Here is a 26022-nt window from a genome sequence, read left to right on the forward strand (position 1 = left end):
TCTTTAGATAACATTTCACTTGGTTATCTGCAAGGAATCGGGGTGGGAGGTGGCTCCCAACCCGTGGTTGTGCTGAACTTGAAGGCTCCGGCTTGTCTTGACTACTTCTTGGCAGATGTGGAAAACATTTCTGTAGTCAAGTAATCTTCGGTAGTTAAAAGGCCACTTTTGAGTACTTACGAAGATCTGGGTTTTTTCCCGTTTTAAGTTTTTCCTCTTTGTTTTGTAACGTTAGTATTTGATTTAAGAATAGCTGAGTAGAGAATAGTCCTTTACAGTGAACTTTTCCTCTACTAATTGATGAGAGCAGCATTTTTTAATAGTTATTCATTATCGTTTTCTTTTGCAAGGACAGCTGATCGATTAACAATTGCAAAAACGGAGACTACGGGTAAACGTCTAAGAACCAACTGAGCTCATTCTGATGTGAGTAATTTTGCTCCCCAAACCTGAATTTAAAAAAAAAAAATTTCTTTCGGTGAAGCAGACCCGGGAAGTCAGCTGGTCGAGCCGCATTCTCGCGATGCCAAGCTTCGAGACGATAAGAAGGCTGAGCTGCTTTGTCGTTTTTTTCCCACCCGCATTCCGGGAACTCTACCTCCGATTGGCTAGTAGTCGTTGCCTAAACTTGTTAAGGTAAACCTTTAGCCAATCAGAGGCGGACTAGGGGCGGGTCTTCCCGGAATGCGGGTGGGAAAGGCGTTTGCGCTACAGACCCTGCGACTGTGTAGAGATTAGCCGAGCTGATCGTGGCCGTCGCTGCTGCGGGGTTTGTTTTGCAATGAATAAATCGACTTCTGCGAATGCGCCGCACGACATTTCCAAAGTCGTGTCCTTCCAATGTTCACCGGGGGTTCAATTCCGCAAGTCTCGCCAGTCCCGTGGTTTCCGAGAGCATGTCTACGGAGAGTTCCGTATGCGTCATCAGAGTAGGCGGGGTAGTGGGAGCGGCGGGGCCTTGGCGCTTCATTGGTGCAACATCAAGCTATTTCCCATACTCCCTACACAGAGTCGCCCTCTCTATCCCTCTCACCGACACACGGAAACGTCCTTCTCACAGCAACTGGGGTCCATCAGGAGGGGACGTCACCTATCACCATGGGCCTCACAAACGATCCAAACTATAAAAAACTTGAGCAATGGTACAGAGCCAACGCTGGGAATCTCAATATGAGGAAGATGTTTGATGCTGACAAGGACAGATTCAGCAAATTCAGGTAGAATTTTGACATGCCAATAATGTTTTGTTTTTTTGGGGGGGGGGTTGTACTAAATCTATCTGTAAACTGTTCCGTTTGGTGTTATTCATCCTGTGTGTTAAACCACCAAAAAGTGAACGATGGGGATGACTCGAGACAGGATGTAATGTAAGCTGTAGTGGCGTTTACAGCGCTGGTACAGCACCGTCACCAACGTAACAAAATTACAACTTGCCTCTCTCCGTCTCTTGGTAGTGAATTATTATGGTCATATATATAAACCTGTCGTTTATTCACAAATAAATGCCTCGTGGTAAATTTTCCCCTTCAGACCCAGCGCTGGCAATGCATACCCTGCCTAAGTTACAAGGTCAACGCCTCCGATCCGCACCGTTCCGCGTCAGTTTGCAGGTGAAAACGTGGTAAAAGTTCCATTTGCGGACTTCACAGTTTGCAGCGACTGAAAGCCCTCATCCCACAACGGCCCGTAAACGTGCCAAACCCGGGACAGGCCTAAGTGATCACACACTGGCAGGCTAATTTGAGCTGTCTCGCTACAATAGCTTGTTGTCTCTTGTTGGCAATCGAGGGCCTCTAGAAGACAAACCCGCGTGCTTACTGGCCCGTTAAACTTGCTTGCACAATAACCAGCATTTCATGGGCAACTCGTCCCACAAATGAGTCCGGTTTGGCCTCTTCATAATGAAGGGAGCAGCCTCATAATGAAGCGGGCAGCTTGGCAGTCTGTCCGCTGGGCTGCAGCGAATCGGCTTCCTTCATTCTGTCCGGTGCGGTTGACTCAGTCCAGCAGCTACGTGCAGTTGTGCGCGTCTCAGCGCCGGAGACGGATGTTAATTGGACCGGTACCCATTACCGTGACTAGAACACCGTGTATGCTAATTTGAGTGGTTTCCCACTGATTTATTCATTACTACAAACAATGAATTGTCTCTCCGCTGTCGCATCAGTGCAAGCAGCTACGCTCATACAAGCTAAGGGTCGGTCCATCAGGATGCACTGTATTTACACTTCTTCATTGTAAAAACCATTTTTCTCTTCATCCCAGAGATGCGTACGACTTGACCTGGCAATATTATGGGAGACAGTGTTGATAACTGATGAATATTATGTTTGTGTTGGGGGTGGGGGGTGGTGCGCCATTTCAACAGGTAAACGTCATGCTTGTGCAACATTACCTCAAACTCATTTATGTGCAATAACAACAGAATCATATCTAAATGGTAAGTTACAACACAGGTCATTTTTGCAGCCACTAGGTGTTATGGTTATAGAAAGTGTTGTGATCCTATATTGAAGTACATTGGATGGTTTTTTTTATTCTGACGGGTCGTTCATTACATTCACCTATTGTGTCGAGCCTTGAATCAGGGAGGTTTATGTTCTTGAACCACCAGTGACTGTAATGAGCTACCTGGTGCCACCTGAGGACCCGGTTGAAAACTACTGTTGTGACATATTGTGATTTATGTGTCGTCGTTGTGAGTCGCAGGTGCCTGAACCTTCCTCCTTTTGTATCCATAATGAAACTCTCTCCTTTTGTTATTCTTATTTGCATAGCACAACCTTAAAAACAGACGATGGAGAACTTCTGTTGGACTACTCCAAGAATCTCATCAATGAGGAAGTCGTGGCCATGTTACTCGCCATGGTAAGCAGCAGCACCGACCCCCCTGGGCCCATATACCAGTGCTTTGTCCTGCATATTGATCCTGCAAACAACAATATGTGTTGCACAAACGTAGGCGGCACAGTGCTGAGGCTGGAGCCGTCAACCCCAATCAACCTTAATCCCGTCCACTCATTGTAAAACGGCTTGTGCAGCTCTTAAATCCCCCGGCCCTCCACGTGAACTGATGATTGCGGTCCTGCCAGATGTTAATTGGCTGTGGCATATGTAAACAAAGCTGGCTGACGTAGGTGTGGTTGTAGGTCAGTTTTTTTGGAGAGCCTTAATCGCCATTAAGAAGGTACCTGATACCTTGACTGTCACACTTTACTAGACTGTAATCTATTAAACCATTGACACAACTGGATCCATTCAATCGCTACTTAAGTTGCCGCTGTTTCCCAAATTTGAAATCGGAGCTCTAAGTTGAAATATGACCACTGGAAACATGCAGCAGGGCTGGAAACTTTTTTTTTTTAATTCACTGGTCACATTGGCTGGCAGCTTGCAAAATTCTCCTGACATACAGGAAATCCACTAGAATTTGGCACACAAGTTAGATTTCTCAATACTTATACTTTTGACCTGACATCTTTTCTTATTGGTACATTCTATTTAATCACTAAACAAGCTTAAATATTGTGGGCTTTGTTCCATAGTATTTTGTTAACATCCTCGGGATTTGGTAACACTGCCAGAGCACGTTCTTGCACAAAAGACCACTACTTCCCCCTTGAGGTACAGGAAGGAAAGATTGCCAAATAAAGAACAGTCCAAAGTGTGGTACCGTTGATGCAATTCTTAGTTATATCTCTAGCAAATATCGAACCCTAATCGTACTGCCCAGAGAATGGCCTGATATGTCACACGTTTTGCACAAAAGTAACTTTTCTTGTCTTTGATAGGCCAAGTCTAGGGGAGTGGAGGAAGCCAGAGAGAAGATGTTCTCCGGCGAAAAGATCAACTTCACTGAGGTACTGGCGGCTGCCTGAATTATGTTTCTCCCCTTTTTAAATGCATTCCTGTATTGTGTAATTCAAACATATTTGAGACATCCACCTTGGTCAGACCTGTGTATACTGACACTCGGAGCGCTTTGAGGAAGAAAAAAAAACACTTGATATTTCAACACATCTGAGTTATATGCTTTGGACTTAGACTGCCCTGCCTTCTGGTCATAATACTGACCCTGTTTATTACCTTTTACGATTGAGGTTTTTCTTCTAACAGGTTTATCTAGAATTGTTTACCATTGCTGTCGCAATAGAATAAGCTTAATTCTTCGGTGGGTTTCACAACCATGAAGAGGGCATGTGGCTTCTGCAGGCACTGTACTCAGACAATAAGAGGCCCGCTCACTGACTGGGGACACTGGTTACTTCAGCCAACTGACACCTGACTCCGCTCTGCTTTGTCATTCAGGGAGGCCCCCCCCACCCACCCTACCCACACACACACACACACATGCCATGATGCAGTGCATAGTAACAACTTCCTCCTAGGTAACAATGCACTTTGTGTAGACTTGTAATGTACTTGCCAGATATCGATCATGGATTAACTGGTGACAACACCATAACTATTGTACTTCATCTTTTCTTTTTCCCACCAGTCAAACTTTATTGATACAACGCATTTCTTACAGTAAAATCAGATGAACATTATCATACAAGTCTTGCTGGGGAGAGTCACTTCGTCTTAACATTGTAAAAAAAAAAAAAAAAAACCCAAAACAAAACAGCATTAGTTCGCCTAAAAATACTGGAAGCAGGTCAGTCATCTGTAAGACAACCTTCAACCAGCTGATTAAAAGCAGTTGTTTAAGCAGGACATAATGATGTCAACAGTGTATGGAGTTATTTCATTTCTAAAACGCTTCACATCCAACTTCCTTTTTTTTAACTTAACCAATATTGAAATGGAAGATCTCCAACACATCGAACTCGATAGCATCAAAAAGGATGAGAATTAAAAATGAAAACACAGAAGACAGAACGGTGAGGTAACCTCTAGGCTTTGGCATGGCTTCCAGCCTACAGACCCCCCCCCCCATCAAATCAAAGAAGTCAAACAAAAATACACATATACCATCCCCAATATATCTTACACTACACTCCTCCCCTTCCCCCTCCCCCTACTACTACTACTACTACTACTACTTCTCCTCCTCCGTTGTTTGTTTCCCAGAGTTCGCCACAGTGAATTTGATAGTTTCCATCGGTACCCTGTGAGGGCACAGCACCGATGGCAGTCTTGTCAATCCGCATAATGATTTGGCGAAATTTTATGTCGGCTGCCCTTCCTGATACAACCACTAATCCCACACGCTACACTATTTAAGCAAAATTCAACATCGCCCTCCCTCCTTCCCCAGTCACAACAAAAGTGCTCCCCTCTACAAAACCACTAATAAACTCTTCTTCTCTAACATAACCATACAACATATTAACATCTCTTTCCATTATACGCCTAAAAATATTCCACAACTCAGCTTTCTTCTTTTCATAATGGGCTATATTCCTCCTTAGCTTGACAGCAAACCTTGCATGGCTTAAAACATAATTGAATAAATTAACATTACATCCATTCCCTTTGCCAGTCACCCCAAACAACCACAATTCTCTCCATTCCATTCTGTCAACAAACCACCTCTCCAACATCTACTTATTAATGCCTTCATTTTCAACATGTATCCCTCCAGCTCACAACACTCAACACACTCATGCACAAATGTTTCCACTCCCACACACATCACATTCTTTCTTCACATTCACATCAAACTTGCTGATTATTATATTACTGAACACCCTACTGTGTCTTAATAATAACAAAAAAAAATCAAAATTCTCACATTCAACACTTCATCTCTATACAGTGCAGGGTATCAAACTGAGGGCTTCAGAGAAAAAATAAAGTTGTCTGTTTTATTTGGCTGTACTGTGTGTGTGTGTGTGTGTGTGTGTGTGTGTGTGTGTGTATGTGGTGTGTGTGCATCTAATGGTGTGTGTGTGACCATTTGCAGGGCCGCGCGGTGCTTCACATCGCTCTTCGTAACCGCTCCAACACACCTATCCATGTGGGGGGCAGCGATGTCATGCCAGAGGTCAACAGGGTTCTGGACAAGATGAAGGCCTTCTGTCACGTGAGTTAAATGATCGCGTGTGTGCGTTTTCAAACTTGACATCTTGTGCATTGTGTTGTTGCTTGTGTGCGTCTGTGGGGGCACAATCCACCAGGTGACAGCTGTGCGTGCGGTGTGAAGATCTGAATCGTGGGTAATTCACATGATAACAAGATAAATATAAGCATTTTATCCAGCCCCCCCCCCCCCCCCCGCCGGTGTATGTGGAGGGGTCGTGACTTTTTGTGTGCTGCTGTTTGCAGAAAGTGCGCAGCGGTGAGTGGAAGGGCTTCAGCGGGAAGGCCATCACCGACGTGGTCAACATCGGCATCGGCGGTTCTGACTTGGTGAGTCTTTGTCCGTGGGTCCCCCTTTGCCTCTACTTGATTTACCAGTATGAAGTCTCAGTATTTATATGGCTGGGTCTGGGCCCGTGCACGACTCTACTTTTCCAGAATCTCACTGTCATTCTGGGCTTGACTTGGATCGTGCCCATTGGTCTGTGAGGGATTCCGCACAAGCGAGGATTTGAGTGTGCTTCGGTCCGGTTATGGTGGCCCAGAGGGCATGGTCCACTGTGATTCAGCTTACAATGTGATGCAATGGGTGCAAAGTGCAGGCCAGCTAAATCGACTACATGAAAGGACATCACAGTCAGATGGAGATGCTGACACACATCAGCAAACAATAGCTAAACAAAATATACCATCACTACAACATGCCTGACACTTACACTTTTTTTTTTTTTTTTGCCATTTTCTGTCTTCATTGGATAGTGATAGTAGCGAGAGAGAGACAGGAAAGACAGGGGGGAGAGAGAGAAGGGGGATAACATGCAGCAAAGACCCTGGGCCGGATTCGAACCCAAGCCGCTATGGTAAGGACTCAGCCTTATGTGGTACGTGAGCCACCGGGATGCCCCCCAAAGAGCCATCTTAAAAGATTTACGTGGAATGATAAGCTCTTTCAAAATATTGCAAGGATGGAGCTGCTCAATAATGGCCAACATGGGCATCCGGGTGGCGTGGCGGTCTATTCCGCTGCCTACCAACATGGGGACCGCCGGTTCAAATCCCCGTGTTACCTCCAGCTTGGTCGGGCGTCCCTACAGACACAATTGGCTGTGTCTGCGGCTGGGAAGTCCGATATGGGTGTGTGTCCTGGTTGCTGCACTAGCGCCTCCTCTGGTCAGAGGCGCCTGTTCGGGGGGGAATAGCGTGATCCTTCCACGCGCTACATCCCCCCGGTGAAACTCCTCACTGTTGGTTGAAAAGAAGTGGCTGGCGACTCCACATGTATCGGAGGAGGCATGTGGTAGTCTGCAGCCCTCCCCGGATTGGCAGAGGAGGTGGAGCCGTGACCAGGACGGTTCGAAAGAGTGGGGTAATTGGCTGGATACAGTTGGGGAGGAAGAGGGGGAAAAAATAAATGAATGAAAATAAAAATATTTCCGTGGAATGATAACCTCTCTCAAAATATTGCTAGGATGGAGCTGCTCAATAATGGCCAACATTAGAAGACCGTGGTTGTATGTATTTAACCATATGAATGTGAAGCAGGTGGCACGGTGGCACAGTGGTTAGCGCGGTCGTGTCACAGCAAGAAGGTCCTGGATTCGAGCCCCGGGTTAGTCCAACCTTGGGGGTTGTCCCGGATCGTCCTCTGTGTGGAGTTTGTATGTTCTCCACCTGTCTGTGAGGGTTTCCTCCGTGGGCTCCGGTTTCCTCCCACAGTCCAAAGACGTATACGTCAGGTGAATCAGCCGTACTAAAAATTGCCCCCAGGTGTAAATGTGTGTGTGTTTATGTGTATGTCGGCCCTGTGTGATGGCCTGGCGGCCTGTCCAGGGTGTCTTCCCGCCTGCCGCCCAATGACTGCTGGGATAGGCTCCAGCATCTCCGCGACCCTGAGAGCAGGATGAGTGGTTCGGATAATGGATGGATGGGTGGATGGATGGAATGTGAAGCACGCTGAGCAAACAGTCCCTGAATAAATAAAGGTCATTAAAATTTAGATAGCGCCATTACAGTATTATAGCCAGGAATTTCGTAAGCTCTGCAGATATGCTGTACATAGCTGCACGGAGATGTATCCCTGGGACACTTTGTTCTCCAACAGGGCCCACTGATGGTGACGGAGGCCCTGAAGCCCTACTCAAAAGACGGACCCAACGTGTGGTTCGTGTCCAATATCGACGGCACTCACCTGGCGAAGACCCTGGCTCAACTGAGCCCAGAGACCACCTTGTTTGTCATTGCCTCCAAGGTGAGGATAAACACACACACACACACACACACACACACACACACACACACACACACACACACACACACACACACACACACACACACACACACACACACAGGTAAAATACACACCTTTTGCCATGCCTTCATGGATAAATGTAAACCAATGAGAAGACAGATGTCCCTTTCTGTCATTCCAGTCTGCAAATATTACTTTATGTGCCACCCTGATCATCATATATGAGACCAGCAGTACCCCGTCTGGTCCTGCGGGTACCTATTATACCTCTGTGTGGCTGAAGTTGTGGTGAAGCAGTTACACTTACAAACAAGTTTGTTTGTGTAAACGTCAGCTGTGCAGGGGTATCCGCAGAGCACATCGGTTCTAGCGTTGTCTTTTTCACTGAAGAGTATTGACTTGGTTGTGTCTCCGCCTGCTCAGCTGTGCCTCTGAGCTGATGCTTTTGTGGCTCTCACCCTCTTTTTTTTTTCTTTTTTTTTTTTTCTCAGACGTTCACCACCCAGGAGACCATCACCAATGCCGAGTCTGCCAAGGACTGGTTCCTCAAGACAGCCAAAGATGTGAGTGAATGAGCCTCTTTACAGACCATGGGTTTGACGGCAGCCTGCCCCCGGCCAGGCGCAGAGAGAGAGAGACCGGTTTGGTTCTGTCATTTGACGTTTTTACAGTGATTGGTTGCGCGACATTTAAAACACATTAGTCTACCTTTTCCAATAAAAGATGCTAACATCTCTCACTGGAAAAATGGTAAACCTGTTACTAACTTGAACCCTTCTAATTTAGCTATTTAAACTATTTTATTTTGGCCGTCTGGGTGGCGTGGCGGTCTATTTCGTTGCCTACCAATACGGGGATCGCCGGTTCCCCGTGTTACCTACAGCTTGGTCGGGCGTCCCTACAGACACAATTGGCCGTGTCTGCGGGTGGGAAGCCAGATGTGGCTCTATGTCCCGGTCACTGCACTAGCGCCTCCTCTGGTCAGTCAGGGCGCCTCTTCGGGAGGGAGGGGGAACTGGGGGGAGTAGCGTGATCCTCCCATGCACTACGTCCCCCTGGTGAAACTCCTCACTGTCAGGTGAAAAGAAGCGGCTGGCAACTCGGCTGGCGACATGTATCGGAGGAGGCATGTGGTAGTCTGCAGCCCCCCCCCCCATATCAGCAGAGGGGGTGGAGCAGTGACTGGGACAGCTCGGAAGAGTGGGGTAATTAGCTGACAGTTAGTACAAGTGTCACATGTCCTTTTCATCAAGCAAGTATTCCTGTGTGTGTGTGTGTGTTTGTTTGTTCGTTTGCTACACAGCAAGCTGCTGTCGCCAAACACTTTGTGGCGCTGTCCACCAACGCAGTGAGTAGCCATTTTCAGTCTCGCCTTCTCCACCTTTATATTGCAACAAGATGGATGATAGATGAAACCTGAGCGGATGACAGTCCTTGCCTTCTCCCTCTCTCTTCTGCAGCCCAAGGTGAAAGACTTCGGCATTGACACGGACAACATGTTCGAGTTCTGGGATGTAAGTCTTTACATGTAAAACGTACATTACACATAGAGCAAATGGGTATTGTGCACTGTGGACAAGCCAAACACTTGACATGATAACACAATTGTTGCAGAGGCAGCTGCTGCTAAGAATGACAAAATGCCTCTAGGTAACTGAAATGTTGTGGCTTGCTTTTTCATTATTTGTTGGATGATTTTAACCTGTAAAACTAATATGCATAAAGAGACATGGTGGGCATGGGTATGGAAAAGCATTAATGGGTTGCTGTTGCAGCATGCGTAGAAGCAGCCCTGTGTGAAATGGCATTTGAAAACACTTGGTGTTTGTTTTAAATGGTTTGCAGAACCTGCAAGAAGGGTGGAGTTTATAGACGGGAATAGTTCATATGGAGTGCAAAGGTTCATTCATTCATCTTCAGCCACTTATCCGGGGTCGGGTCACAGTGGCAGCAAGCTAAGTAGGGCACTCCAGACGTCCCTCTCACCAGGAAACGCCCTCCAGCTCCTCCTGGGGGATCCAACAAGCAAAGCTTTGCTTAACACAGAGAAGTAGGACGTCCGGGTAGCGTAGCGGTCTATTCCGCTGCCTACCAACACGGATCGCCGGTTCGAATCCCCATGTTACCTCCAGCTTGGTCGGGCGTCCCTACAGACACAATTGGCTGTGTCTGTGAATGGGAAGCTGGATGTGGATATGTGTCCTGGTTGCTGCATTAGCGCCTCCTCTGGTCGGTCGGGGTGCTTGTTCAGGGGGGAGGGGAATAACATGGGTTGAGGCTAGATCCAACGGGGTGTAGGCATGGAAGTAGACGTGATTGGTTTTTGGTTAGGGTTAGGGTTTAAACACTTTTTGAATTTCCATTGTTAGCCAGCATTAACGTTAGCTATCGTTACAGTACGATCTGGCAATGTTAAGGTCAGTTGTTAGCTAGCTAGCTAAATGTTTCAGTGCTCATCGTTTGTTTCAAGTCAGTGCTCTTCAAGGTTCCGCACTGTCTATTGGCCGACGCAACAGCCAATCACGGCTACTTCTGTGCTTACACCCCGTTTGATCTAGCATCAACCAATAGCGTGATCCTCCCACACGCTACGTCCCCCTGGTGAAACTCCTCACTGTCAGGTGAAAAGAAGCAGCTGGCGACTCCACATATATCGGGGGAGGCATGTGGTAGTCTGCAGCCCTCCCCGGATCGGCAGAGGGGGTAGAGCAGCGACCGGGACGGCTCGGAAGAGTGGGGTAATTGGCCGGATACAATTAGGGCGAAAAAGGGGGGAGAAATCCCCCCCCAAAAAAAACAAAACATAAAAGTTGTTGGACTTTTCAGCACTTTTTGGTGATTGTGATTGGCTAAACCGTCTGGTTTTTCGTGCGGGGTTACAATGAACGACTGAAACAAGCTGAGAAAAATCGGACATGATCCAAGAATGACTGGTATTCTTGATTTGTGCTGATTTTGTGGTGCAGAGGCACACACACCTGATTACAAGGTGAAAAGACAGCTGATAGATAGCGCTACAGTATTCTGACACTACATAACCCCGCTTCAGCAAACAGCTGTGTATTAAAAGTAAAATGATTGAGAAATCAAACGAAGGCCCAGATTTTCTCCCCTACATGTCTGTGTATCATTCGATCAATGCATAATTTTTTCCTTCTTTTCTCGTGTCCGACTCTCGTTGGCTGCTGTCTGTGGCCATTGGGGGCGCTCCAAGACTCGTTCAGATTCGAGTCATAAAAATCAAACATAATAGAAATAATCAGGATGCCCCAGCTGAACCGGGGCAGAAGGTGAATGTCCTGGGGCCTCCATGTATCAATCATTACTATGGGCAAATTTGTTCTTACACAGCCATTGAATTTTTTAGCCCTCAAGATTGTCTGACAGGCAGTAGCAAAGCGTGATGGTTATTTGTAATTCCTTTCTCTTAACATCTATTGTCTACCTCTTGCAACAAGAAATCACCCAGACCTGCAGAGACATTGCTGTTAGCCAATCGGTGTCTAAATTCAGGGGTTCCCCAGGTTCTGCAGTGGTCTCCAAGACAAACTTCAGGGCTAAAAAATCCCATGGGTGTGTAAGAACAAATCTGACTATAGTAACGATTGATACATGAGGCCCCTGAACCCTTCATTGCGATGGCCACCATCATTGGCCTTATAATTGTGTTGCGTGCCGCCCGACCAACTTCACTAAAATAAGCCATAAAAGCCATTTGCAAATGCCACTTCAACCAGGTCCGCATGAAGCCCATTTATTACCAGTAACACCAAGGTGTTTTGGTTCTGCAGTGGCCCCCTTTAAGTGCCTTGCAGGTTATGCTAACGGTCTCTTATTGTCTCTGTGGAAATGAAGCTGTGCCCGTGCTCCGGTTGGTTGAGTGACTCTGTGATGTCATATGTGCTTATCCTCAGTGGGTTGGAGGCCGTTATTCTCTGTGGTCAGCCATTGGTCTGTCCATTGCACTGCACGTAGGTATGTCTGCTGGGGGATGTTTCATCTGGGGCTCGGTATTGACAGAACTGCACCAACTTCTGGTATCAGTCAAAGTTTTAAATATATACAATATTATTGTTCACAAGCATTCAGCCATTTATTACTGGCTAAATGAATTAAAAATGAAATTAAGGTTTTGGGGCATCCGGGTTGTGTGGCGGTCTATTCCGTTGCCTACCGACACGGGGATCACCGGTTCGAATCCCCGTGTTACCTCCGGCTTGGTCGGACATCCCTACAGACACAATTGGCCGTGTCTGCGGGTGGGAAGCCGGGTGTGGGTATGTGTCCTGGTTGCTGCACTAGCACCTCCTCTGGTCGGTCGGGGCGCCTGTTCGGGGGAGAACTGGGGGGGAATAGCGTGATCCTCCCACGCGTTACATCCCCCTGGTGAAACTCCTCACTGTCAGGTGAAAAAAAGCGGTTAGCGACTCCACATGTATCGGTGGAGGAGGCGTGTGGTAGTCTGCAACCCTTCCCGGATCGGCAGAGGGGGTGGAGCAGTGACCGGGACGGCTCGGAAGAGTGGGGTAATTGGCCAAGTACAATTGGAGAGAGGAAAGGGGGGAAAAATCCACACAAAAAAATTAAGGTTTTAAACTGATTTCCCCAGACAGGAAAAGTCATTATTTACTATTAGTATATGGGCAGTTTTTGGATTATAGAATTGATCAAGTATTGTTTTACTTTGTTTTAAAAAAGAAAATGGAAATATCAGTAAGGGGCAGGAAATTTGTAAAAGTTATTACAAAATGCATTGTTTTGTACTGGTGTAAGTATTTAACAATGTCTATCAATACCTAGCTTTACCCATAATACCAGTGTCTCCACAAGTCAAATGTATGGCCAAGGCTCAGCGTTTTTGGTTTTTATTTTCAAAGCCATCCAGCATGCCGAATTTCGCCACAAGAGGGCACTGTTACATAACTTCACACGAACAGGAACAACTTTTGGATCTGTGGAAACATAAAATCCGGGTGAAAATCAGTTTAAACCGATCTGCTCCTTTTAAAAAAATTGGTATTTTTCGGTAAAAATTGGTAAAAACCGAAAACGCTGAGCCTTGTGTATGGCCTATAGATCTGGCATGATTGCTTAATCCATGTGTATTTGTTGCTGTTTTTATCACAGATCCAACTAGTTCTCATAGCATGTAACTGCATGTTCACTGTTCACTTTTTCTCTTGGAGTTTTAACTCTCAATACACACACACACACACACACACACACACAGAGACTCCCAGACATGCAGTTTCTCACGCACCGCATCTGGTCTATTTTAACGGTGCACGGTGGCCCAGTAGTCAGCACTGTTGCCTCACAGCAAGAAGGTCCTGGGTTCGAACCCCAGGCCGTCCCAGGTCCTTTCTGTGTGGATTTTGCATGTTCTCCCCGTATCTGTAGTGGGTTTCCTCCCACAATCAAAAAGACATGCATGTTAGGGTTAATATTCCTGCCTGTGCCTCTGAGCAAGGCAGTGGAAAGAAGAACTGGAGTTGGTCCCCTGGTGCTGCAGCTGCCCACTGCTCCTATACAACAGGATGGGTTACATGCAGAGAACACATTCACTGTAACCGTGGCTTAAAAGTGGCTTTCTTTCTTCTTCATTACTTTTCTTTCCCCCTTTCTCTGCACATTTTGTTGTTGTTTCACCGTTTGCCACATTATCATTGAAATTCTGTGGTTTAGACTTGGATTTGATTGTAGTCCATGCCACATCACACTAGTTTTTTTTATGTTTTGGCTCTTATAATTATGTTTCATGAAAAAAAGAGAGAAGGTATTGCACTGTTTAGACTGTTTTACACAAGTTTATATGTTTGTGTGTAAAATAGTCACATTCTTTTTGTTCTCCATTTTCTTCTGTCTGTAGGCTTTGACAACTTTGAGCAGCTTCTTGCCGGGGCACACTGGATGGTAGGCGCACACTTTTTTCTTTTTTGTCCTTTCTATGTTTCATTTCATCTGCCTGCTATTCTGCCGCTGCAGGTGAGGGCAAGTTGTTGCATGTACACGCTGGAGAGTCTGAAAATGAGACTGATTTCAGATAACAAAATCCTCCCAGCTGCCATTTTGATACACACACACACACACACACACACACACACACACACACGTTAAGTGGTCTTTCATTCATTAGTTACACACCTATACATTTACTTATGTTACTTATATTCTTATTATTTTATTATATTTATATTCTTATTATTGTATCAAATATTATTATACTATATACTATTATTATTTTATTATTATATTTATATTATATTAGTATATCATATATATTATTATATATACTATTATTATTTTATTATTATTATATTTATGTTATATTTATATTCTTATGTTATATCTTTTTATATATTATATACTGTTATTACTATTTTATTATTATTATATTTATGCTTACACATTATATTTATACATTTTTCTCTTGCTAGCTAATATTTTCTACAGATATGCGGGCATACATACACATTTTCTCCAGATTTTGTTTTTTTCTTTTCAATTCATGTTTACTTTATTGTTTAGACCTGAGATTTATTTTCAAAGTGCTGTATTATCTTATCATCTTTAATATTAGTGTGGGTGAGCTGTAGCCATAGTGGTAATAACAGAAGTAAGAGCCGCTGTAGAGGCAGTAGTAGTGATAATTGTGTTACTAGTATTAGACACTTTTTAATAGGAGTGATGTCTCCAATACACCAAACCAATGTCAAACCAACAAAAAATGGGTCTTTGGGATAACAAGTTCATACTGCACTGTTCATTCCAGTATTCTCACTGAGCACCTCAGTTAACTACCCTACAAGGATGGCAGTACCTCATGTCAAAGGTCATTACCGATTTCAGATCTCATTTGAACCAAAAATTAAACTCTCATATGTTACTTTGGTGTGTAATGTTCGACACGGTGGCTCTGTGGTTAGTGCAGTCGCCTCGCAGCAAGAAGGTCCAGGGTTCAAGTCCCGGGGTAGTCCAACCTTGGGGGTTATCCCAGGTCGTCCTCTGTGTGGAGTTTGCGTGTTCTCCCCGTGTCTGCGTGGGTTTCCTCTGGGGGCTCCGGTTTCCTTCCACAGTCCAAAGACATGTAGGTCAAGTGAATTGGCTGTACTAAATTGTCCCTCGATGTGAATATGTGTGTGTGTGTGTGTGTAGGTGTGTGTGTGATGGCCTGGCAGCCTGTCCAGGGAGCAAGATGGGTGGTTTGGATAATGGATGGATGAATGGATGGATGGATGTTACTTTGGTAGCATTTGTGAGTTTAATTTGGAGTATTGTTGGAAATACATACCCCTTACTGCCAACAACAGGTTTGGAGGAACAGAAGTCGTTTCTCCGGTTCAAGTCTGAGGAAGTTAATGCTTTTGTGAGGCAGCATACCTTGGAAGCCTTTGTATATATGCTAACCATGGTCACTTCCTGTCACCAGGACAACCATTTCCGTAGCGCCCCTCTGGACCAGAACATGCCGGTCCTGTTGGCGGTGCTGGGTGTCTGGTACATCAACTTCTTCCAGGCGGAGACCCATGCCATGCTGCCGTATGACCAATACATGCACCGCTTTGCTGCCTACTTCCAGCAGGTCAGTGTCACGGGAGGCGGCAGGGGGAGGCTGTCTGTCTGCAGGGGGACGGGGACGAGGAACTGGCACCCGTTCAGCTCCGGAGACATAACAGATCGCTTTTTGTAGATACATTTCATTTCCTTTTTTATTAACAGGGTGACAGTAAAGGGAGTGAAAGGCGCTGCTGCGTTCATGTCATATGGGGATTAATCAGCATCCCAGGTGGGACTAGAGCTGAAATATGGCCGCTCAAGTTTTTCAACAGCCCGGGTCCCTGAAGTAAATGTCCCGTTCATTTTCTTTGTTGACACTTCAGAAAATCCCTCTATAAGGAGTTTTAAGACATGAATCGATCCAACAAGTTACGAAATGAGTCGTAGCCTCATCGCAATTGATTGGGTGAAAAAATACTTGAAAAATAGAAAAAAGACGAAGGTACAGGAATGTGTACTTAACAGACAGAATGAACTATGTATCCCATAAAGCGTTGTGTATGATGTCATTGAATCCCTTCACACTTGTTTTCAACTGGTTTCAAACAACTTTTGTAATGGCATACAGTTCCCTTTATTGCTTTCTTGTATACTAGATTGTAGTGTTTTGTGATTTGTCCCCCCCCCCCCCCCAAAAAAAGCACATCATGTCGGACAGAGAAAACACAGCGGGTCAGGTTTTTAGTAGACATAGACGACGTTATTTCACTAAATTCTGGCTTCCACCCTCACAATGTTGGAGCGCTTCACGACGCCATGGCAACAAGTGACATCTCTGATTGGTGGGACTTAGTTTAGGATTGTGAGTAGTGTTGTACTTCGCCATGAATTTGGGAATAAAACACGATTTCCTAAAGAGGAAGTTGAACTCAGACAGCGTACTGCATCATTTCAGTCTTGTAGCTCTCGGTAAGTCTACCTTGTACAGTTAATGCGTTGTGGCTAATAATCAGTTTCTCAATAGTGACCGTGAATGGGATTTTTACTTCCGTAATCCTACATTTCAGCTCTATTCCGAATGTGGGAACTTTCTGAGTCCTCCAGTATCACCGACCTGTGGTTAAAAACCAACAAGTGTGTGAATGCTGCTTGGTGTCACAGGACTGTCAATAGGCTACAGTACAGTTAACACATTTAGATTAATTCTTGGATTTGAACCAAGGACAATGGCCTCAGGTTTGAGACCCCATGGTAAGACTTTTGCTGGGCGAGCCTCCAGCATATCCAGACACTGGGTATTTGTAAAGCACCGTGGCTGGTTTTGGCTGTTGTGTGTGATATACACATCTTTTAAAGAAATGTGTCTAAATGTGCTTCATCTGAACGTAAGAGTAAGTGAAAATGTACACGTTCTCAGCCCAGGAAGTGATGTTTTACATAAGGAAGTAGAGACGGCTGGGGGTGTCCGGGTGACGTGGCGGTATATTCCATTTCCTGCCACCGTGGGGATCGTCACTTCAAATCCCCGTGTTGCCTCCGGCTTGGTCGGGCGTCCCTACAGACACAATTGGCCGTGTCTGCAGGTGGGAAGCTGGATGTGTGTGTGTGTCCTGGTCGCTGCACTAGCGCCTCCTCTGGTCGGTCGGGGCGACTGTTTGGGGGGGAACTGGGGGGAATAGCGTGATCCTCCCACGCGTTACGTCCCCCTGGTGAAACTCCTGACTGTCAGGTGAAAAGAAGCGGCTGGCGACTCCACATGAATCGAAGGAGGCATGTGGTAGTCTACAGCCTTCCCCAGATCAGCAGAGGGGGTGGAGCAGTGACCGAGATGGCTTGGAAGAGTGGGATAATTGCCCAAGTACAATTGGAAGAAAAAAGGGGGGGGATCCCCCCCCCCAAAAAAAGGAAGTAGAGATAGCTGTGTCTCAACCCTCAAGAAGAAGAATGAGGGTCATCCTTCTTGGCAGCATGGGCTGTTTTGTGGGCTTAGTACACTTTATTTTAATGTACTGTTGTATTCTAATATTGCCATCGTGTGGTCTCATGCATTTTCTGTTGTGAGGGAGCTTTAGATGAGCCTGTGTGTGAGTTCTGTCATCATACACAGTCTGTTAATTAATATATTATTTTCCTTTTTAAATATACAACCTCGTAACTTATTCTGTAGTTTTCTAGGTAGTAAAAAGCTTTTAAGAACATTGGTAGTAGTATACTGGTATTGTTAGTACTACTGTGGTTATTACAGCCTGTCTTTGTTGTTCACAGGGGGACATGGAGTCCAATGGGAAGTATATAACTAAAGATGGCGCCCGTGTCAACTACCACACTGGACCAATCGTCTGGGGCGAGCCTGGGACCAACGGACAACACGCCTTCTACCAGCTCATCCATCAAGGTACTGAGCCGCGCTCCCCTCATCACAGCAGGCCAGACTAGAACATGTGAATGAGAACCCGCCGTGTTTACACAGGTTAACTGTGTAATCTCCATCATTGGTTCCGCTGGACTCCAGTGGACTACAGTCCACGTGGGTTCGCCGGACAGTGGCTTTTAGGACAACATAAAAAGTCCTTTACAGATGGGGAAATAGTAAGAAGAGTGTGTTCAGCCTAAAAGAGCACTCATTATGTTTGTCCAACAAGGGCACGATGTACTTTTGCCTGTTTGAGTTTATGAATGATTTTGTGGGTGTCCGGGTGGCGTGGCAGTCTATTCCATTGCCTACCACCACAGGGCTCACCGGATCGAATCCCTGTGTTGCCTCCGGCTTGGTCGGGTGTCCCTACAGACACAATTGGCCGTGTCTGTGGGTGGGAAGCTGGATGTGGGTATGTGTCTTGGTCGCTGCACTAGCGCCTCCTCTGGTCGATCGGGCCGCCTGTTCGGGGGGGGAATAGCGTGATCCTCCCATGCGCTACGCCCCCCTGGCGAAACTCCTCACTGTCAGGTGAAAAGAAGTGGCTGGCGACTTCACATCTATCGGAGGAGGCATGTGGTAGTCTGCAGCCCTCCCCAGATCGGCAGAGGGAGTGGAGCAGTGACCGGGACGGATCGGAAGAGTGGGGTAATTGGCTGGATCCAATTGGGGAGGGGGGGATGAATGATTTTGTATGTTTACCAAAGCAATCTGGAGGGCAGAAGAGATCAGTGTTCAAAATCACATGCATGTTGTTAAGGATTATGTCATGCCAAAAACATGTTACTGCAGAACTGGGAACATACTTTGTTCAGTAAAAATGTTCAGTACACTGATTTTTTTTAGTCCGGCAAAAAATGTGAGCTCCTGTTTGTTGGTATAATTCAGGGGTGGGCAGTCTTATCCAGAAAGGGCCGGTGTGGGTGCAGGTTTTTGTTCCAACCAAGCAGGTACACACCTGATCCCACAAATCAACCAGTAGAGCCTTTGCTGAGGAACTTGATTAGGAGACACAAGTGTGTAACTGCTTTGTTGGAACAAAAACCTGCACCCACACCAGCACTTTCTGGATAAGATTGCCCACCCCTGGTATAATTGTTTGGACCACAGCAGGGGAGGAGAGTTGACCTGCTGGGCCTCTGGCAGTTTTAGCTGAATACCCCTGTGAGACTGTCCTTCATGATTCGTAGAGGAACTATTTGCACTGATTAATACATTTTAGGGGTAATAATTGTAAGAAGGTGTTTTTAAAAAAAAAAAAAAATACAACACATGAACTATTTTAAGACATCGGGGGTTAACTGCTTTGAAAAGATGTCAGTACTGCTTATGAGAACATGATCCTGCCATTGGGGAGTTCCTCTGTGTTGAACATGAGTCCTCACCTTCACCAGGCACCCGAATGATTCCTGCTGATTTCCTCATTCCCGCCCAGTCCCAGAACCCGATCAGGAACAGCCTCCACCACAAGGTAACTCCTTATCACCTACGCTCAGCCCTCATCTCTGACGCAATGACTCTTACCTTCAGCCGTCCAGCCCTCTGCAGCCTGCAGCCAGTGTCCACTTGATTTAATGGTAACACAAAGCAGGTCTGGGGTTCAATTCCCGTTAGGGTCGTCTGTTCCCAAAATGCACTTGCTGTGTAAGTTCATCTCCCAAATGTGTGTTTTCTTGAAACAATGTAGAACAAAAAGATAATAACAATAATAATAATAATAACTATTTATTTATATGGCGCTTTTCAAAACAAAGTTACAAAGACAAAGAAATAAAGACAAAGGAAAAAAAGGTACATTTGGGTTGGCCCCTAACTTTACTGTGACGACGAGTCATTTCTACTGTATATCAAGAGGACAGCAGTTTGTGTCTTCGTCTTTCTAAATTTGTCTCTTACGCCCGTGACTTCCATTACTGAGACGAAACGGGAACTTTGTTTTTCCTTGGGGCTGATGTGGTGTGTGTTTCTTTCCCTCAGATCTTGGTAGCCAACTTCCTGGCCCAGACGGAGGCTTTGATGAAGGGCAAGACTCCGGAGGAGGCGCGCAAGGAGCTGGAGGCCAGCGGCCTGGGAGGAGAGACCCTGGAGAAGCTGCTGCCCCACAAAGTAAGCTGACGCAACCCCGGGCTCAACTTGCTGAGCTGTGGTAACGACGCTCATGTCAACACAACTGTGTCTCTGAAAGTGTTTTTAACTCCATATATAGATGGTTGAGCAGTTACAAACTTTCCCCTTCTCATCTGAACTTGGTTGAGCTTAGCTTGGATATATGAGAAAACCTCTGCTTTTTTCTCGGAAGTCAGGAATATACCAAAGACAATCTAGGGGTTAGGAAAAAAAACAAAAAACTTTTATTCATTTCTTGGTGGTTTTGGCTGAACGCACACACTCTTCTTCAAGAACCGCCGGGCTTTGCATTCATCCAGTCCCGTTCACTTGAGCCCGGGAGCTGCCCAGTACATGCAGTCGCTGAACAGCTTCAAAGGAAAGGCTCGGGGGTCGAGTGCCTTGCTCAGGGGCATGTCAACGTTAGATGTCTAGAGAAAGGAAAAGAGCATTTCTCAGCATTACAACATTGAGACTCCACCCAGTCCTCGCTTACATGTCACTCTTTCACTGCCTTATATGCAGTCGCCCTCCAGAGACCAGTCTATGCCAGTAGAAAATAAGTGGAGGTGGGGTTGCTTCTTGAGTACACAGTGAGGAAGATTAATGACAAAGAAGGAGGTACTCTTGGGTAGAGTTAAAAAAAATTACCAACGAAGAAGACAGATCCAAGGCACTTTCTCAAAGTGTATTTGAAATGGCTATTATTAATAAAGTGGCATGTTCAAATGACTTTTGGCATCATAGCCATCTTCATAGAGTAAAGAGAAACTCATCTGAGGTTTTTTTTAACCATTTACGTGATTGTATCACTGTAATGGAAGCAATGTAAATATACTTCGTGAGCGTGCCTTAGACTTCTCTTCTTCATTGGTGAAGCTATCTTGTGTTATCTCTCATCATTTAGCTTGCTCTGAGGTGCTCTATACCAACTAAAATGTGTATCTTTCTTTTCCAATACAAGGTTTTCCAAGGGAACAAACCAAGCAACTCCATTGTTTTTAAGAAGCTGACCCCTTTCATGCTGGGAGTTCTGGTTGGTAAGTAACAGGAGATGTTTGTGGGGAGGTTTGTGTGTATTTGGGGGGAAAAATGACCCGATAAGTTGCGGCGTTTTTTTCTTGGTAACTTTTACACAATAGAGTGGATAGAAAAGTTATCCATTGGTAAGTGTGACTAGTGAACATGAGGGGGAAAATGACCATGAATTTACCTCAGAGTCAGGAACTTTATTTGTCATTTCAGCCCACAGCAGTGCAACACAAAGACAAAAACATATATCCAAAAACTACAAGAACTACAAGAACACATATATCTAAACTAAACAAAAACAAAAACCAAAAAAATCACGGTCCAGAACGAGCGCCAGCCAGGATGACTGTCGGAACTGCCGGTCTGCATGGGCTAGCAGTTAGCTTAGCCTGCCCCGCTTCCGCATCCCGTCAGACTGCCCTCAGTGTTTCCTCCTCGGGCGCAGCTCAGGTCAGGGCTGTGGTGCCTGGGCCCACAGGATGCAGCAGACCAAGCTCCCTCAGCCGATCCAGTGCCAGCTCTCCCAGCCAGACACACTTGACACACCTCTCCACACAATGACACCAAAAACCCAGTCAAGGCTAGGCGAGGCTGCCGCCAGACCGCCCTTGGGGTTATGGGAACCGCCAGTCTGCATGGGCTAGCAGTTAGCTTAGCCTTCCCCGCTTCCGCATCCCGTCAGAATGCCCTCAGTGTTTCCTCGGGCGCAGCTCAGGTCAGGTCCGTGGTGCCTGGGCCCACAGGATGCAGCAGACCAAGCTCCCTCAGCCGATCCAGTGCCAGCTCTCCCAGCCAGACACCCTTGACACACCTCTCCACATGATGACACCAAAAACCCAGTCAAGGCTAGGCGAGGCTGCAGCCAAACCGCCCTTGGGGTTATGGGAACTGCCAGTCTGCATGGGCTAGCAGTTAGTTTAGCCTGCCCCGCTTGCGCATCCCGTCAGACTGCCCTCAGTGTTTCCTCCTCGGGCGCAGCTCAGGTCAGGGCCGTGGTGCCTGGGCCCACAGGATGCAGCAGACCAAGCTCCCTCAGCCGATCCAGTGCCAGCTCTCCCAGTCAGACACACTTGACACACCTCTCCACACAATGACACCAAAAACACAGTCAAGGCTAGGCGAGGCTGCTGCCAGACCGCCCTTGGGGTTATGGGAACTGCCAGTCTGCATGGGCTAGCAGTTAGCTTAGCCTTCCCCGCTTCCGTGTCCTGTCAGACCACCCTCGGTGTTACCTCCTCGGGCGCAGCTCCAGGCAGGGCTGTGGTCCTAGGGCCCACAGGATGCAGCAGACCAAGCTTTCCCAGCTGATCCATCGCCAGCTCTCCCAGCCTTCAAACAAAGACAAACTTAGACGCAGCCATGGACAGTACTGGGTGAGACCGCCGCAAATATGAATTCGCGCTGCCATCTTCACACACCGGTACTGGGTGAGGCCGCTGCAAACATGAATTTGCACCACCGTCTTCCCACACCAGAAGCGGAAATTCACCTCCCATCCAGTCACAAGTATTTGTTAGTACAGAAGTGAAGAATTTAAAGTTTAGGAGCTGTTATAGCTTAAATTGTTGTTCGCAGAGAATCTAAAACTTTTGTATTTCCCCTTTTTAAAACAAAAAATAGTTATTGGTTGTTGTCTTTATAGGATACAATATAGTTAAAGACATTAAAGCTGCTCAGAGTTTTTCACTGTTTATTTATTAATCTTACTTTAATAATGATGTCTGTATATTGACCGACTGGGTTGGAGTCCTCAAGAAATCTGACAAAATGATTTACAGCACACAGACAGGATAAATTGCAGAACTAGAAATACATTTACCTCTGTGTAGCCTGCAAACAGCTGTTTTTTCCAAAACTCCACTACATCGTTCACTCTTCTCTTCAAAGCAAATGCACCAGCCACCAGAGGGTGAACAGACATATTTGTGACAAGAGGCGATGCTTCTGCAAAATGTTGTTTTTCTGTGAAACACTACTGCTTTTGTCCACAGGCATGTGCAAAGTCAACAAAAATCCTTTTAGCAGCTTTAATAATACTCTCCTTTGACAATGAAATTGTTATCTAGTTGTACTTCTAAGCAGTCCACTAATGGGATTCATGCTGGTTTGCTTGTTTGTTCCAGCCATGTATGAGCACAAAATCTTTGTGCAAGGTGTCATGTGGGACATCAACAGCTATGATCAATGGGGGTGAGTCAACATTGTTTTCCTCTGAAAATGCCTCTATTAACGTCAAGATGCTTCCCAATGTATGCGACATGAATAAATGCATACAATGGCTACCATTATCTAGGGGCCAAGGCTTAAACGGGGAGAAAATGGGTCGACAGTTTGCCTATTTGTAGATTCTCAAATTATATATTTGTATTTTTGTTTGGTTGGTATAATGTCAGCCATTTTGACTTTTCTGCATGTCTTTGCCCTCAACTGACTGCAGAAGGATCAGTAGCATCACTAGGGGACAGGTGGAACCAGTGGCGGTTCTAGGAATTTTTAACAGGGGTGACAAAGGGATGTGTAGGGGTGGCCACAATGTGTTGTTAATGTGCGCACACAGCACATGGAATTTTTTTATATTCCTTAATGTTCTATCAATACTAGGCTAAAACATAAAGTAATAGGCAACTTGCATACACATAACTGTTGATGGTCAGTCTCCTATTTTGCAGAATCTTTATAATCAAGTAGTAGGCTAACATTAAAAATTACAAAAATAGGACCTTTTTCTGAGCTCATTTACAAAAGTTAAGGCTAATAAGTAGTCAAATGCTCTTAGCAAACCACCAAACAAAGATGCATTATGCAAACCCTGGGTTCTAGCTCCCTCTAAATTAACTCATATGACTAATCTGAATTATATAGTATACCATACATTGTAGCATATACTGATATAATAAGATGCCTAGATGTTTTTGGATAAAGATAAAAAACAGGTTCTGACCATATTTAAGGCTGTTAAAGTGATGGACTTTGTTTTGCAGAACAAACTGCAAGTTGTGTTAGGCAATCCCTGCCATGGTACATCAACATAACACCATTTTACAGGCTTGTTTTAATCTGAGGAGATGAGCATGACTGGATACGTAACATACATCATACAGAGTTAGTGTTAGTGAGATTTTTGGACAAAACAGCAATGTGTATTACCATCTTCAGGTTCCTGAGCTTTATTATAATAAATGATACTCCGACCTGAAACTAAACTTGTGCAAGTATTTGTTGTCATGGGTCTATAACAATCCATTCAAAGAGCTGATGAGGGCTTTTACCAAAAGGAAGGCTACTTTGAAATAATAATAATAATAGCAATAAGCTGACTTCATGAAAGCTATACCTCAATGTTCATAGTTTGCCAATGTGTCAGACTCAGATGAGATAATGTTAGATATCAGGCAGTAGCTGTTAACATTATCTGTGGAAGGAATACTGCTGGCCAAAGACCTGCCCCACAGCGAGGTGGCAGAAATTTTGGGGTAGCCTCTTGGGTGGCCAATCAGATTGAAAGGGTGGCACTGGCCACCCCTTTAAAACTGCACGTGGCTGGAACCGAATTGCCTGTGGCTATGCTTTACAACAATTTTGAATACAAACGGCTTGTTTGACATGATGCAAAATTGATCATTTCTTAACTCCATTCCAACGCTTATGTTCCCTACAGGGTTGAGCTTGGCAAGCAGTTGGCCAAGAAGATTGAGCCAGAGCTTAAAGACAACTCTGAGGTCCAATCCCATGACTCCTCCACCAACGGACTCATCAGCTTCCTGAAGAAAAACTTTGCCTAATTCCTCTCTTTTTCCACCCTGCTGTGACACCTTGATCTTCATGGGAACCCCATGGGCTGAAACTTTTCACCTTGTAGTCCTCTATTGGCTGATTTATTCCACGATTATTTAGTCTTTGCCTACCACAGCCACCAGCCCATTCTGAGAGCACCTTGTTTGTGACCACAAGTCTGTTTATGCTGGCTGTTTTGATGTAAATTGTGAGACTTGACTGTATATGTAGACATGTTGCTTCTTTGGGTGTTGGATTGAGGCTATGCAATCTTCCACTGACATGTGCAAATGTTACTGCAGATGACCGTACACCCCACACTTTAACATAGTCGCTACTGAATTAAGAAAATAAATGTCCTATTTGTCAGTTTATGTTGGAGTTTCCTGTGCTGTGTTTTGGTTTCCTTAATTGACACTTCCACAAACTTAACACCTCATCATCCATTTTTCTAAATGCAGGTAACTTGGTGGGCAAATAGACTTGATATTCCATATTTGTGAAATATTGAATGATTAACTTCAGGGAACTACCCCCCCCCCCCCGACTGTGAGTTCCACCCTGTCACAATCTAGGGATGTGATATTTCAAAAACAGTGCTTTAATCTCACCTATCGAGGATCTCTTTGCAACCCTCAAAAAAAAAAGCCACTGACAATAATATGGCAAATAAAGAAAAACTATTGTCTCATGTGCCTGCTGGACATGTTCTCCCTGGCTTCATGGTGAAGATTGTCCTCAGTGATTACCAGGAAGGGAACTGAGTCCCAGGTCTGCTGGCAGATGTCTTGATAACACCAGAGAGAGTAGGGCAGTAGTTTGTCATATGAAGTGCAATGGTAATATTTACTCATACTATTGTCACCTCTTCCTTGATGAAATGTTCGACAAAACAAGTTGGGACACTCCTGTTGCCTACTACGCG

General features: G+C 45.5%; 1 protein-coding gene across 2 annotated transcripts; it reads left to right on the forward strand.

The window, feature by feature from the left end:
* Positions 1-1007: 1007 nt before the first annotated feature.
* Positions 1008-25471, forward strand: gpia (glucose-6-phosphate isomerase a). 2 transcript variants are annotated; one of them, XM_056282681.1, is made up of 18 exons: positions 1008-1217; positions 2778-2868; positions 3792-3860; positions 5909-6028; positions 6271-6354; positions 8126-8272; positions 8764-8835; positions 9576-9620; positions 9733-9786; positions 12187-12247; positions 14142-14185; positions 15702-15854; positions 18035-18164; positions 19580-19656; positions 20163-20291; positions 21256-21331; positions 23447-23513; positions 24982-25471. In XM_056282681.1, exons 1-18 carry the CDS (start codon positions 1099-1101, stop codon positions 25103-25105), a joined length of 1662 nt encoding a protein of 553 aa, XP_056138656.1. In that variant the 5' UTR covers positions 1008-1098; the 3' UTR covers positions 25106-25471. The 2 variants fall into 2 exon arrangements, with proteins under 2 accessions (XP_056138656.1, XP_056138655.1); XM_056282680.1 differs by lacking the exon at positions 23447-23513 and having other exon boundaries at positions 1011-1217.
* The last annotated feature ends 551 nt before the right edge of the window (positions 25472-26022 follow it).

Source organism: Lampris incognitus, chromosome 6 (assembly GCF_029633865.1).
Source record: "Lampris incognitus isolate fLamInc1 chromosome 6, fLamInc1.hap2, whole genome shotgun sequence".
NCBI lineage: Eukaryota > Metazoa > Chordata > Actinopteri > Lampriformes > Lampridae > Lampris > Lampris incognitus.

Excerpts from the sequence above, each read along its gene's own strand:
- gpia (XM_056282681.1), top strand. The coding sequence starts at position 1,099 with ATGGGCCTCACAAACGATCCAAACTATAAAAAACTTGAGCAATGGTAC. Across the intron at positions 14,186-15,701 it reads TTGCCGGGGCACACTGGATG|GACAACCATTTCCGTAGCGC; the intron begins GTAGGCGCACAC and ends TCCTGTCACCAG. Across the intron at positions 21,332-23,446 it reads CATGCTGGGAGTTCTGGTTG|CCATGTATGAGCACAAAATC; the intron begins GTAAGTAACAGG and ends TGTTTGTTCCAG.